This window comes from Phaseolus vulgaris, chromosome 8 (assembly GCF_051622355.1).
Source record: "Phaseolus vulgaris cultivar YP4 chromosome 8, ASM5162235v1, whole genome shotgun sequence".
NCBI lineage: Eukaryota > Viridiplantae > Streptophyta > Magnoliopsida > Fabales > Fabaceae > Phaseolus > Phaseolus vulgaris.
This window is the reverse complement of record NC_143505.1, coordinates 13,540,501-13,556,117: the sequence shown is the minus strand read 5'-3', so window position 1 is coordinate 13,556,117 and position 15,617 is coordinate 13,540,501. Positions and strand designations below refer to the sequence as shown.

General features: G+C 40.5%; 1 protein-coding gene and 1 long non-coding RNA gene across 2 annotated transcripts; one reads left to right on the top strand and one right to left on the bottom strand.

The window, feature by feature from the left end:
• Positions 1 to 3,775: 3,775 nt before the first annotated feature.
• LOC150025440 (uncharacterized) lies at positions 3,776 to 9,869 on the bottom strand. The gene is made up of 2 exons (XR_016514968.1): positions 9,623 to 9,869; positions 3,776 to 3,860 (listed from the first exon to the last, which is right to left on the bottom strand). It is a non-coding gene; the product is annotated as an uncharacterized LOC150025440 (long non-coding RNA).
• Positions 9,870 to 11,817: 1,948 nt separating this feature from the next.
• Positions 11,818 to 15,026, top strand: LOC150025439 (uncharacterized). Its single transcript, XM_090294028.1, has 6 exons — positions 11,818 to 12,189; positions 12,325 to 12,624; positions 12,732 to 13,376; positions 13,522 to 13,653; positions 13,729 to 13,966; positions 14,521 to 15,026. The coding sequence occupies exons 1-6, from the start codon at positions 11,818 to 11,820 to the stop codon at positions 15,024 to 15,026; spliced, it is 2,193 nt and encodes a 730-aa protein (XP_090150154.1).
• The last annotated feature ends 591 nt before the right edge of the window (positions 15,027 to 15,617 follow it).

Sequence of the window (15,617 nt, the reverse complement as noted above, 5' to 3'; positions counted from 1 at the left end):
ATAAAGAGGTAGGAAAAGTTGTCATCTATGTGAAGATGTGATGCATGGTGGTCTTGTTGGTCGATAATACTACATGGATGACATTGGATTGTAGGCAGATGGGGTCATGGTAGAGGTTGCAAATATTTTAATATCATATTCTTTTAATGACTTCTATTCAATAATTTCATTTATTTTTTAATACATTTATTTTACATAAATACATGTATATTATTACTTTTTACATATTATATAATTTATACTTTCATATATTATTTAATCTAAAAGTTTATACATAAATCATATCACATTTTTATAAGTGTATTTTTAACTTTAACAATATTTAAAAAATAGTAAATATTTTTAATTTATCACACAACTCATTTTTAACCCAATTTATTTAAAATTATTGTAAAAAAATTAATTTTAATTCTTCAACTTTATATACCATTTTCTTAAATAAAATAAAATAAAATTTTGACATTATAATTAAAATAAAAATTTTAACTATATATTTTTATTTTCAAAAACATTAATTGTCATTTCTTTTAAAATAAAAATCAACTGAACTTGTCAACAGAATTGACAATTTCAATTGAGTGAAATTGTCAATCCAGTATCCAATTTTATTTAAACTGAAGTTGTCAACCGAATTAGAAACTTTAATTAAAAAATAAAAAGTAGATAGATTAACAAATTTAATTGATGTTGCCTACACCATTGACAACTTTGACCAAGAATTGTCCATTTTGACCAAGAATTGTCAATTTCTGTAATTTTTTCTGCCTTTCCCCATTTACGTAAATATGAAAAAAAAAATGCACGTGAAAAACCCTCTAATGGGATTGAAAGTTCCGTTGACGGTGGGTTCGGAGCGGCAGGTGTTGAGAACGATGAACATCCACTAGGTGTCACTTGTCTGGAAGATGGTAAGGGTTCGGTTCTTGATCAGAATGGCCTGGGACATGTGGGTGTTCAGAGCTGGGTTGGTGACTCTTTAGGATCTGGCTCTTTCATGGTCAGGTTGGAGCACTCAGGCGCAAGGAGGGTAGTTGAAGGTGTTGATGACCACCTCACCACGGATAACGAATTTTCGAAAGAAGAAATGGGGGTCCAGCTGGTTGATTTTGGAGAAGGTGGCAGCAAACCTCTCGGGCTTGAGCAGTTCGTAGGAGGGAACAAAGTTCGGAGGATGGCGGCTCTAGTTTCTGAAAGTGAGGAATGCGGGGTGTCATCCCCTCGGGTAGGAGCGGCTTCGAACACCGAGGCGGTGTCGGAGACGGGTGAGGTTGGAAGTGTAGCGAGAGTTCGTTTGGCGAGTTGTCCACCAGGTTGGGTTGGTGTTAGCCCTCGAGTTCAGGGTGCGCCTATCTTACAGGAGGAGTCTCTCTTTGGAGTTCCGCTAGTGTGGGAAGGAAAGGGGACGAAAAGTCCTATAAAGTCGATTGTAGGAACGAAGGTTTTCAGGGGCAGCAGTCCTTGGGATAAAGTGGTGAAGTTGAAGGAATTATCTAATATTATGGGGACACTCTCTGGTAACCGATCCTTGGATCTTGCTCCAAGGTTAGGGGCGGGAATGGTGGAGGGCAGGCTTGACTTTGCGGAAAGTTTTCTTGATGAGAGCGGTTTGGTGGACGTGCGGGTAGATCAGCTTCTTCTGGTTCATCTACCGGAAGCTACGGCTGATTATCTTTTCACTTCAGACAGCGCAATAGAGAATTGTAATAAATTATTCTGGGTGAATTCAGATAAGAATGAGGTTTCCAACGTTTGGTGTGTGGGAAAAGAAGTTGGATTCTTATTCCCCGGACGTGAAGGTGCGATTTTAAATAGTTTACTGTCTTTATCTAATTGGGGTACTGATCTAAGAGAAAGTTGAGCGGAGAGAGAGGAGTAAGTCGAGGAGTAAGTTTGCTCATGAAGATAATTAACTTGAATATAAGAGGGTTAAGAGGTACCTTAAAAAAAATTATTTAAGGGATTTGATTAATAAGAAAACACTAAAAAAACCGTGTATAATGTGGGGTTATTTTTGTAAAAACTGACACTTTTAACCGCCGTCTTATACGTCTGTGGTGTGTACTGCCAGAATTCTTGCCGTTACAAAGTTTAATATGGCGGTCAATTAAGAACCGTTGTAGCAGACGCCATATTATACATTGTATAAAGTGACAATTTTAAATGTGTAATTGGCGTAAGTTATAAATGTCGTAATTTTAAAATTGTGTAAACCAATTCTAACAATAGTGGCAGTTTTAACCGCCACTTAATGCAATAGAGTATAACATTTATAATACACTTTATAACTGTATTAAATATTTAATTTTATTTTTAATATATATAATAATTTATTTAATTCTATTTTATAATTTGATTTCATAATATTATTTAATTTCATATTATAATTAAACTTTAATTTTATTTTTAACATTTTTAATAATTTATTTAATTCTATTTTATAATTTGATTTTATAATATTAATTAATTTAATATCATAATTAAATTTCACATGTTTCATAATATAATTAAGTTATAACATAAACTAATTTCATAATATAACTTCATAATATAATTAAAATGGATAAATATAATAATGAAAAATGATTTTATTTAGAGAAAACAAAGTTGATAATCAAACTAATCCAAACAAGTAAATTACATTGTCAAAATATAAATTGTTTATATTTGAAGTAAACTTCCAATCTTAATTTGTCATAAATTATGTCAAACGGCTCCTTCTCTCCCTATTAATAATGAATAGTATGTGATCACCTCCACATATTTGTAGTACCTGTTTCATCAAAATACCATAAATTTATCAATACAAAACATCTTCTCAGAACAAAAACAAAAAGTGCTTAATTTCGTGGACAAATTTCATGCGCCCGTATTAAGAATTTCCAAAATATCATATTAGAAATTAGATGGTTTAGTAGCATCTTCAATGGAATACACTTACAAAAGTTGTTATTTTAATGCGAGTCTCACATGTATGCATTCTCTTTAATTTTAAAGAACTCATATACTTGAGACCCACAATAAAATAATATTTTTATTCATAAAATATTCCTATTAAAGATGTTTTTGATGCAACTTATAAAAAGATGTCATTACACTATACTGATATCCTGGGAACCAATTTAGTAGACCATATATAGCTTTAGATATAAGAAAATAATGCAAAGCTAAGCCAAAGGCTACAGGGTTGACTATGTTATGAATTATTATGGGAAAAAAGTATATAGGGTGCTAGTTTTACGGACCAGATGCCAGGAAATAAAGGTTTGCAATCTGATTCCTTTTCAACCAAGCAGTTGGGGTGTTCAATTGGCAGGAGAAGATGAGTCATGGATATTGTGTTTAGTGCTCCATCATTGTCTTGCCAGTCCACATCCCTGCACAAGAAAAAGTAACATATTAGTAAAATAATTTTTCTAAAATATTTTTCAAGGAATCTTATAAGTTTTTTATTGATCATCAATATTAGTTAAACAACAACTTAATTACTCTTTAAAATATTATTGATGTTTTTAGATGTTACTATCATTGTATTATTACAAAAAAAAATGTTAATAAGTTATATATTAGAAGGGGAAAGAAGAAGAAGACATTCATAAACTACAAAGCATATCACTTTGAGGTTGAAATCACTTTTTCCCACTTGAAATCCATCTTGACTTTTTGTATAATTTTTGTGTAATGCACGGTTGGATACTATTAAACATTTATTTTCAAATAAACACAAGGAAACATCCCACTCTAGAGTTAAATTGACAGAAAATAATGATAAAATAAATAGTTAATGACCCCACTAATGTGTTTGAAACTGTACTTGTCAAAGGAAGCAAAAAATAGTTTATCTATTGCATTTAAAAACCAACCTATATTCCCTTTTTTTTTATCAGCAAAGAATATAATTTAATTAAAAGGGATACAAAAGGGGTATCCCAACCCTTTTACACCAACACACTGAAGATATACATATTCTATCTTCAAAAACCAGCTACTTCTACAACAAGTGGATGAGACTGAAAATAAAATAAATGAAGGAAGCTGCTTTAGTATTAGCCATCTGTGCTTTTGGTCAGCAGCTCCTCCGCGATATGGCTCCACCAATTTGTCAGCACCATTCACATTTGATTCTCTATCATTTAGAACCACATCATCATGACCACTTATTCTTCATTTCATAACAGCACCCTCCAAAAATGTAACAGACTCAAGCTCCTTCAACCATTCACTCATTCATAAGCACGCCCCTGGTCCTTCCTCCCTCGTGATGATAGCCAGTGGCCACAGATATCAGCAACTCCCACTACTATACCGTACCTGTGAAGCTTTGGAATCAGCATCATCCAACAGTCCCCTGCATAGTACACCAGCAGAACATTCTATAACACATAAGCCACTTCGGCATCTCCATCCACTCCCTTTGCTCTTTAGATTTCACCTATACTCTCACCACATTCCACATCCTCCCTTGGCATAAGAAATCCACCACCATGTTATAACAGACCGTACACTTGTACAGAGCACAAATCAACGTCCTATGTGCCTTAGCCCAGCTATCTATATCAGCAACTTGGCTCCTTCCAGATGAATCCTCCACACACTACTTCCACTTTGAGTACCTGACTATCTCTTGTTTCTCCAGCCAGTACCAGCACACACCTTAGGTCCCCCTCATCATTCCTAGCTTTGCCAAAACCATTTGGTCTCCTTCCACCATAGCCTATGCCGTTAGTGTTCCTCCACCAGACTTCCTAGACGGCCCTGCTACCTCCACCCTGTTCCACCAGAACCACCTAGCACTCCTTACAACCTTCTGCACCTGTAACCACATCACAGGACTACCTCCTACTGCACCCTCAAACCTGCAGAACCTTTCATCTCCCCTCTCACAACTGGATACTAAATTACTACTTATAACTTGTAAGACAGATGATAGGGTTCAACACCCAATCTGTAAGAGAATATGAGAAGTTATTGCCTTTATGCTTCAACCATAACCATGACTTGATCTGAGCCTTTTGTAACACTTCTTCCTCGTCCACAACACCTTGTTGAAACATAACAGAATTTCTATGGTCCCACAAACACCGCACTATGGCTGCCCACACCCCTTTCCAAATTAGATTTTGCTTGTGATATGCCTGGCATAGGTTAAAACTCTCAAAGTGGGCCTTAATGTCATTATGTTGAGCGCACAGAATTCCAATCCATTTGAAACACAATGACCATACACGCCACGCATGTTTGCATTCTATAAAGAGGTGTTGGTTTGACTCATCCACAGTTCCACACATAACACATTCAGAACTATTCATCTGAACTCCTCTCCGGCTCAAGGCTAATCTTGTCGGAATTCTACCCCATAGCACCCTCCATGCAGTGATCAACACATTAGGAAACGCCTTAACCTTCCATAAGAGCTTGAACACCTCTACTTGAGAGCCACTTCCCAACTCCACTAAGCACTCATAAGCCGACCTTACTGTGTAACACCCAAACTCTCCACTTTTCCAAACCCGAACATCATACGCATCTCTGGTAACATGGGCATTGGAAATTTGATGACCAAGTTCAGTTTCTAGCTTCATTTCCCACTCAAACCTTTCTCTTCTCCATGTTAAGGCCCATTTCCACACCGAACCTTCCCACCCCCTACCTCCTCCACCCTTTGGCCTTGATTCAGAGAAAGAGAGTACAATCTCGGAAAAAAGGGTTTTTAAATTTGAGCTTCCAACCCACACATCCTCCCAGAATCTGACTTTATCTCCCCCCCCCCCCCCCCCCCCCCCCCCGCAAGTATCCACCCTACCTGACCTTGGAACCAACCATCACCTCCTCCCTCCTTACAAGTTTTCATTAGGTCTCTCCACCACCATGACTGATATTTCACCTGTATCTGCTCTCTATTGTTTTCCAAACCATACTTCGAATCCAATACCTCCTTCCACCTCCCTTTCTCATCAGAAATACACCGCCATTTCCACTTGGCCAACAACGCAGAATTGAATTTGCGAATGTCTCTAATACCCAGCCCACCTTCCTCACGCTTTTTGCACAAATCCTTCCAACTAATCCACGGGATCGACCTCTTCTCCTTACCCCATCCCTATAGGAATCTCCTTTGGATTCTAATAATACTCTTACAAACCACCTCCAGTGCTTTAAAAAGGGACAAATAATACAGTGGTATAGCAGACAAGACAGATTTTATTAAGCATAATCTACCTGCCATCGATAGGAATCTTCCTTTCCACACACTAAGCCTGGATTTTAGCTTGTTCAAAACAGGCTCCCAGAACTTTTCCTTCCTCGGGTTACCCCCCACTTCAAGACCCAGATAGCTAAAGGGTACACTCATCTGTTCACAGTTTAGGGTCTTCGTATAACAATCCATATTACTTGTAAGCACATTTATACCTGCTAATTTTGACTTGTGGAAATTGATCTTCAGACCTGAAGCCAGCTCGAACCCCCTAAGTATAGATTCCCAAACACATCCCGATTTCATACTTTAAGATCTTCCTTAAGGCACTTCAGCTTCAGCTTAATCTTTTGGAACACTCCACCCTGAACATCATAGGAACCCCACTTGTCCTTAATCATTTGATGGAACCCCCTTTCCAACAACCACGCATCAATGGACCGGAAGGGTTTGGGCCCCCAATCCTTAACCATAGACTTAACCACAATAGCACAGTGATCTGAAACTTCCCTATTTTGCACATATTGTTTGCACATTGGCCACTTATCCAGCCAGTCTTCTGAGACTAGTACTCTATCTAGTCTACTTTTGGCAGATCCATTTGCTTTGAACCAGGTAAATTTCTTACCTACTAACGGCAGTTCCCACAGAACGTTTGTATCAATGAACCCATTAAAACCTTCAATCTCCCTTGCTTGATCCGCCCTTTCCCTTATTCCTTTCCTTTCACTTCGGTTTCTGATAGCGTTAAAGTCGCCACAAATACACCACACTTTAACTTGACTGGCCCGTTTTACACTTGACAACTCCTCCCACAGCATCTTCTTATCGCACATATTACAAGCCGCATAGACATTGACAATTGCACATCTAAGGTTAAGTTTACGGTAATTGCCGGTAACAACTATGAAGCCTTTTCTCATAACGTGACTCTTGTAGCTAAAAGCATCCTCATACCAGATGGACAAAAGACACCCTCCTCCATTGGCACCTTCATGATGGAGCCAACCAATTCTATTACTCCCCCACAAAGAACAACATTTTTGTTGTGTTACCTCCTTAGATTTTGTCTCTTGCAAACACACAAACTCCACCCCTTCTCTCCCTATGATATGACGCAAGTATCTAGATTTGGTACTCCCCTTACCCCTCTTATATTCAGACTCAGGATAATCATAATGGTACATACCTTCCTCCAATCTTCTGCCCCGTAGCAACCTTTTCATCACGTCCTTCCATACTCCCATATTCCTTTACTACTTCCTCCTCTTCCTCCCGACAGAAAATCCCAATTTGCTTCCCAATGGCCCACAGAGCAGCTGGTTCCGCCGGATTAGCATTTGCTCGTAGTCGGGAATTGCACACATCAATATCTATGTCAGAGATTGAGGCAGAGGGCAATCCTCCCTTGACGCTCTTCTGTGGCCCTGTCGAAGGTATTCTGGATCGCAGTCGTGCGGAACGTCTCGGCAAGGGGCATGAATCTCCTAATTCCATCAAACATTTCTTCTTGCGTCTAAGAGGAGGGGAGTTTGATCTGCTCTTTAAGATTACCGCATCCCTACCAAGCTGGGGAAACAAGCCCGATCCTAGCAGCAATACCCCTACCTCTCCATCATCGACACTTCCTCTTCGCACACCAGCAGAACGACCCACCCAGTCCACTGACTTAACTATTCCACTTTGTAACTTGCTTCCTTCACATCGGTTTGGGAGCGGAGCCTTTCTACTAGCATAGCTTCCACTGAGCTTCAGACCTTCGCAACACTCAAGTCGCTCTTGGATTACATCACCTTTTGCACCCCTAACACCAACAGATGGGGGGTAGCTTGGCCCACATGCTTATCAGTTCCTTCATCCACCTGGACTGGGCCACATAGCCCCCTTTTACCGAGTTGGGCCATCGGGTCGCTGGCCCAATTAGATAACCCAGGCACTTCTTTAAAGTTGTTGGAGTACTCAACATCTACAACTGCTCTAGCCATCTGACAAGGCAAGGTTACTACAACTAGCCTTTTCTCGTACTAGAGCCGAGAGAATGACAGGGTTAGAGCCTTTTTGTTCACTACATCCCATCCATCCTTCTTTCGTTACTAAGTACCCACCTTTCCTTTGGCTGTCCCTACTTTTCATGACAGGTTCCCCAAATGGGTATGTTGACTTTTGCATGTTCTGATCTCCTCCTCCCGCCTCCGATCCTCCACCGTTTTCCCCTTCACTCGGCCCTCCTCACCATCTAACACCCTAGCCTTCTCCAAACCACTCTTCCCAGAGAAAAACGATTCTTCAACATACGTTTCCGAAGATGACACACTATCAGATGAGCCATCACACCATTGATAAGCACGGTGTCCCCCTCCATCGACACCAGCGAACTCCTCTTCCATGAGGATATTACACAGCAACTTATTTATCATCACTTTCCTTGTCATGTTAGCACTACCATCGTTCCCAAGACGAACCTTCATTCTGGCATATTCCACAACGTCCCATGATAACGTTAAAGCATCGACCAACACCAGCGATGCTGTCTTATACAACTCTCCTATTACCTTAGTGAAAGAGTCCTTACTCCAGCATTGTAAAGGCACCCCATAACACCTTACCCACACCACTCTATGGTTTGCTTCTCTTCCTTCCGACCAGGGCTTTATACTGGAAAAGATGTTGTTAAACCATCCTGCATTTGACTTTACGATATCCTCCATAACCACCCCTTCTGCTGGGGACACTAAGGCCAAGTCATCACCTAAATTTCTCACCTTTACCATCAACATACCCCCTTTTACTATTTCCTCTTCCAGCTTCTCAAAATCCACAGCACCTCCTAGTTTCCCCACAAAGCTCTTGGCCAGCCACGGAGGAGCATTTTGTTGGGTCCTAAACCACGACCCCTTCCACACCTTTTTAGGTTCTCCTACTACAACCTCAACAAAAGATCTACTCCTATTCTTCTCAACCCACTTCTCTTTACTCCTTATCTTCCCCAGGTGCTCTGTTGTTACCTTTGAGGACCTTTCCTCCTTTCCCCCCCCCCTCCAGTCTTCCCTTCCAGCACCCTCCATTCATCCCTTCCTGCACCCTCCTGGTACCTCCTATACTTCGGAATATTCACATGAAGCTTCCGATTTCCAATGTAGATCTGGTCAAGCTCTCTCTCAAGATGCACCACGCTTTTCACATCATAGAAACTCACAAAACCAAACCTCCTTCCCCATTTGTTGAGCTTTCGTGAGATAAAGACCTCCTTCACTCTTGCCCATTTTTGAAAAACATTGACCATATCCCTTTCACCCAGATCATGCGAGAAGTTCGCAAAGAAGAATGTTACAAAGTCCAAGTCATTCTACACTCCACCGTCTCTGCCCACTCCACTCCGCTGACCGCTCCTCATAGCTCCCTTTGCAATCACCCTAGGCGGCATCCAACCTATATCCCTTATAAAGGGGAGGAACATCTGGAGGATACACCACTGACTCATCTGCAAAACTTTTATGAAAAGCATGGGGTAATTGACTCTTGTAGAGCCTTGAATTGTAAGATCAGGGAGGACCCAATCTCCTGAACCAAATGGACCCGCATTCCCCAATAGACAGTTAACAAGACCCCATATGCCCATCTTTCTCCATGACATGTTAAAGTGATCAAACCCAAAATTATAGTAGTTCTTCAGCCAAGAAATGTCAAATCAATCATATATAATCACTCAAATGCGACAAAGTTGTAGCAGGCAAATAGGTTTCAATGTTTTCCCATCTTCTGGCCTGAAACAATCTCAAATTATAGAGAAGCTTAGCATTTTAGTTTTGCTAAATGTAGCCAACACTAATAATTAGCGAGATATTGATTCTAATTTTATGTTTCCAGGAGAGAGCTCGTAAAATTTAGTTAAAGCAAGAATGTAGATAATGTTCTGAAAAGAGCTGCATAGCCAGATAGCCTTTTACATGTATCGTCTTAGTTATTTAGCAGCAACATGATAAACTAAAAGGCATGAATGAAAAGAAAAAGTGAAAGTGAAATTCCGAGGTTTTGTGATGACAGATGGATCAGTACCTCCTGGTGAAGGGGAAGTTTTGTTGGATAGGGACAGGGTCAACCTGGGTGATGTCGCTGATTTAGTTGAGTACGAGAGAGTGGAACATATCCATGGTTTCCTTGTCCACCTCGATGTGGTCGGTGTTGATGGCGGAGATGTCGGGGACGAAGTCCATGAGTTGCTCCCACTCCTCCTCCTACAGCTTGAGCGAGATGTCGCGAACCCTTCTGGATCCGTTTCATGAGATGTGGGGAGAAACCTGCGATCTTGTTTCGCAGCCTCTTCGAGGGGACGATCGCCAAGTTTCTGCTAATCGGTTGAGTCTTGGCCTTGGCCATGGCGTATGAGCAAAGAGGAAACAAATTGAGAAAGGGTGAAACCCTCGTTCGCCTAAGACCTAACAGAGTGCGTGTCAGATCCAACAATGCCTCTGCATCTGCAACCTGCTCTCTGGGCTTCTCAACTGCAAAATTCCATCCAACCAGACCAATCACTAGAAAGTTAAATCAGATGTCCAACGGAGAACTTAAGATTATAACAACGAGAACGAGAACAAGAACAAAAGCAAAGGAACAAGTACAACTACCTACATTGGTCCAAAATGGTGTCGAAGTTGTCGAACTCCGTGTTCAATAAATAATCTCTTTTCTCTACTAGGTTTGTTTAGGGTTAGCTAATTAGGGATAAAAATTGAATTTAGCATTGTAAATAAATTGAAGAGTGACTGGTAACGTTATGTACCGTTGATGAGAGTCTTGAGTTTGAGGAACAGAGACCGTATGACCCTGCGAGTGGCAGGGTTTTGCTCACTCATCGTTTTATTCTTGGCACCTCCCTCGGCAGCATTGCCTCTGCGCGAACGTTTCCGATGAGAACGACTGCGGGGAGAACGAATGCGATTGAAAACCCTAAATCGATAGAGAAGGGAACGATTGCGGTGAGAGAAGGGGAATACGAAATGGGGAGGTGAGTGAGGGTTTACAAAATACAATTAGGAAGGGAACGATTGCAGTGAGAGTGAGGGCAAGGGTTTTCGAAATGGGGCTGAGAAGGGAAGATTACGGTGAGGGTCAGAGTGAGGGTTTAGAGGTTCAGTGAATGAGAATGTGAAGATTGAAAGAAGATGAGGGTGAGAGTAAGGGTTTAGAGGTTGAGTGAATGAAGAATATGAAGAGTGAAAGAGGTACCTTTCCAAGAGTGAAAGAGGTATATTTTTGAAGAAAAAGAGGGGAAAATAAAAAAAAAAACTTTGTGAAAGATGAAGCTCATGGAGGGAACGAAAAGCGGGAGAAATTTTATTTTGGAAGCTAATTATGGCGGTTCTAAATGCCACATTTCGAAGGAACATTATGGCTTCTACAAAGCTGTCGTATTATACAGCTAATTGTGGCGGTTTTTAATAACCGCCATATTATAACCGCCACAACATACACGTGTTTTTGTAGTGAAACAAGTGTATATGGTGTGTTTGCAAGAGACAAAGAGTTCAGGTATCAGTAGGGAGAAGGTTTGTCTTCTTTGGGGAACAATTGAAGTTGATTGGGTCGAGAATAAAGTTGTTAACCGCGCAGGAGGGGTCCTAACGATGTGGAATAATAAGTCGTTCCAGATGTCTAGAGTGACAAATGGAAGGAATTTTTTCGTGGTTGAAGGTCTTTGGAAGCTTGGTAAAGGGGTTGTTGTAACTATAGTGAATGTGTATGATTCTGGTTCTTTGCGGGAAAAGAAGGAGGTGTGGAAAGAAATAAACACCATCAGACTGAATCAACTCTCAAAAGCTTGGTGTATTATTGGAGACTTCAACTCGATTAGGCTACAAGAGGAAAGGAAGAGTTTGATGTCGACATCAGATTACTCTAGAGAAATAAAAGGCTTTAACGATTTTATTGAGAGTTCTGAATTGGTTGACATTTCGCTGGTAGGTAGAAAGTTTACTTGGTATAAGCCCAACGGTCTGGTAAAGAGCAGAATCGACAAGGTGTTGGTCTCAAAGGAATGGCTGGATGTTTGGCCTAATTTCCAGCAGTTCGTGTTAAGTAGATCAATTTCTGATCATTGTGCAGTTATTCTTAAAGAGGTGACCGTGGACTAGGGTCCGAAACCTTTAACATGTTTGGATGTGTGGCAAAGAGACAGAAGGTTTAAGGAGTTTGTGAGCTTGAGTTGGTCTTCTTATGAGGTAGTAGGAGGTGGGATTTATATTTTCAAAGAAAAATTGAAAAAGCTAAAGGCAGATCTAAAGGTTTGGAATAAAGAAGTTTTCGGTGATGTGAATCTTGCTAGTAAGGAAGCACAAAAGAGGATTGAGGTTCTAGACGCACCTGATGATGGGCTTGGATTAGCAGAGTCTGAAAGGGAAGAAAGAAAGGCTCTCCTTGCTGAATTTAGTAAAGTAAAATTTAAACAGGAAGCAATCATGTTTCAGAAAGCAAGGCAAAGATGGGTAAAACAAGGGGATCTTAATACAAAGTTTTTTCATTCGTCTGTCAAATGGAGAAGGCGAGAAATCAGTTGCATGGGATCTTTGTTAACGGTAATTGGTGTGAGGATAAGGACGTGATCAAGGACAAGGTTCGAGATTTCTTTGATGTAAGGTTCGCCAGGAATAACGATTGTCAGGTTCGTCTTGATAATGTTAGGTTTAGCGCTATTTCAGATTCTGACAACGTTTTGCTAACTGGTGAGTTTTCTGAAGATGAGATTAAGGCAGCGGTTTGGAGTTGTGACAACTCAAAGAGTCCTGGTCCTGATGGGTTCAACTTTGGTTTTTTAAAATTCTGTTGGGAGGTTATTAAAAAAGATGTGATGGAGGCAGTGAAGGATTTTGCGCTAAACGGTCATTGGCCCAGAGGTTCAAACGCTTCGTTTCTTTGTTTAATTCCAAAAGTTGAAAATCCTCAGCAGCTTGGTGAATTTAGGCCTATCTCTTTAGTTGGTTGCCTGTATAAGATCATTTCTAAAGCGCTTTCTCTTCGCTTGAAGAAGGTGATTAGTAAAGTTATCGACGTTAGACAATCGACTTTTCTTGAAGGAAGGGGATTGATGGACAGTGTGCTAATAGCTAATGAGGTCTTTGATGAGTATAAAAGAAAGAGAAAGAGTTGTGTTTTCTTCAAAGTTGACTATGAGAATGCATACGATTCGGTTAGTTGGGACTTTATTTATTATATGCTTTGGAGGTTGGGTTTTTGTGATAGGTGGATCCACTGGATAAAGGGATGCCTAGAATCAACGTCTATTTCATTGTTGGTGAACGGTAGCCCTACAAAGGATTTTTTTTCCTATGAAGGGTCTTCGTCAAGGGGATCCTCTAGCTCCGTTTCTTTTTCTTATTGTGGCAGAGGGACTGGCCGGGGTGTCAAGGATGGCTGAAGAAAAGAACTTGATTGACAGTTTGGAGGTGGGTAGGGATAAAGTGAGGGTTAGTATGTTACAGTACGCAGACGATACTCTGTTTTTTTGTAAGGCTAATACCAAAAGTATTTTCAATATTAAGGCGATATTGCAATGCTTCGAGCTTTCCTATGGGCTTAGGGTTAATTTCTCGAAGAGCAGAATTGGCGGTTTGGGATTGAGTCAACTTTCGCTTCGTAGCTTCGCAACCATCCTTAACTGTGATGTGATGGCTTCTCCTTTCGTCTACTTGGGTTTGCCTGTTAACGGGAGCCATAAGCGTATTGACTTTTGGAAAGGGGTGATAGAGAAAGTTCATGTCCGGCTAAGCAGGTGGAAAGGTAAGTGTTTGTCGTTGGCATGGAGGATTTGTTTGATCAAGTCGGTACTTTCTGCTATCCCTATATTTTTCATGTCATTATCTAAAATGCCTTCAGGGGTGGCAGATAAGTTGGTAAGGATTCAAAGGAATTTTTTTTGGGGATGAGGCGTTGAAGGAAGGAAGATCGCTTGGGCCTCTTGGAAAAAGGTTTGTTTGCCTCGTGAATCAGGAGGTTTGGGCATCATTGATATAAAGCTTTTTAATCTGGCGCTATTGGGTAAGTGGATTTGGAGGTTGGGTTCGGATAAGGGTGGTCTTTGGAAGGAGATCCTTGTTTCTAAATGTGGTGGATAGAGAAGTTTGAGAGAGGATGGAAAAAGCTGTAGGAGTTTTATGTGGTGGAAAGATCTAAAAGAAGTGTGGGATTCAGAAGGGTGGGGTGGAAGCTTTGAAGATGGTGTCAAGTGGAAAGTTGGTGATGGAAAGGAGATTTTTTTTGGGAGGATAGTTGGCTTGGCTGTGAGGCGTTGAAGAAAGTATATCCAAGATTGTACTCTTTGTGCTCTAACAAAGATGCAAAAGTGGCTGAGTTGGGGTCTTGGTCTGATGGCGAATGGGTTTGGCATCTAGTATGGCGTAGACCTCTCTTCGACTGGGAGAACTCGGTGACTGATCAGTTGAGTCGGGCTTTATTCGAGGCTAGGATGATTTTGGGTGAGACGAATAGGTGGGTTTGGAAGGTTGAGAGTCTCCAGATGTTTACAGTTAGCTCTGCTTATTCCCTTGTTAGAAGGGACAGGGAGGTGGATTGCTCTACGGTTTTCAGTAAGCTTTGGAGTTCTGAAGTCGTTCCTTCTGCTTTGCTCACTGCTTGGAGGGTGCTGGAGAATAAGAACGCTACTAGGGCAAATTTAGTTAGGCGTGGGGTGGTGGTGGAAAGTTCTTTGTGTTGCTTGTGTGGGAAGGAGGAAGAGTCTTACAGCCATTTGTTTTTCGATTGCATTTTTCTTGCCGGGTTTGGAGTCTGTTCTTCAAGTGGCTGGGAGTGTCGTTTGTATCTCACAGAAATCCCTTGTTAAACTTCGTTCAGTTCAGGATGAGCGTGTCTTCTGAGACGGTTACTAACGTGTGGAGAACTATCTTGGTAGGGGTGGTGGGGGAAATCTGGATTCACAGGAACAATATCATTTTCAACAGGGTTGTGTGGCTGATGCGTTTGAAGTGTGTGCTTTGATGCAAGTAAAGGTTTGATCTTGGATTTCTACAAAATCATGTTCTGCTCCGTTTTCCTTTTCCGGTTAGTGTTTGAACCCTTTGGTATATATGAGTTTGGTCGCTTGAAGCGGTTCTTAGGCTTCTAGTTCGGTTAGCATTTTGGTTTGATTAGTTTGTTAGGCTTAGCTAGTTGTTGGTTTTTGCTCTCTTTGTATAAGGGTTGAACCACCCCTAAAGTGGTTTGCATTTATTGAATCGTTATTGCTGATAAAAAAAAACAAGTAGATAAAATTTAGTTATATATCTTAAGACCAAAAATTTATAGGTCAATCCCTCATAGGTAACTACTACTTACCGATGTTAGAAATTCCTAAGTAATTTCATAAGGTTATATCCGTAAATAACTTCTATTTGTAATTATCATCGATAATATTCGTATTTAAATAACTACGTAC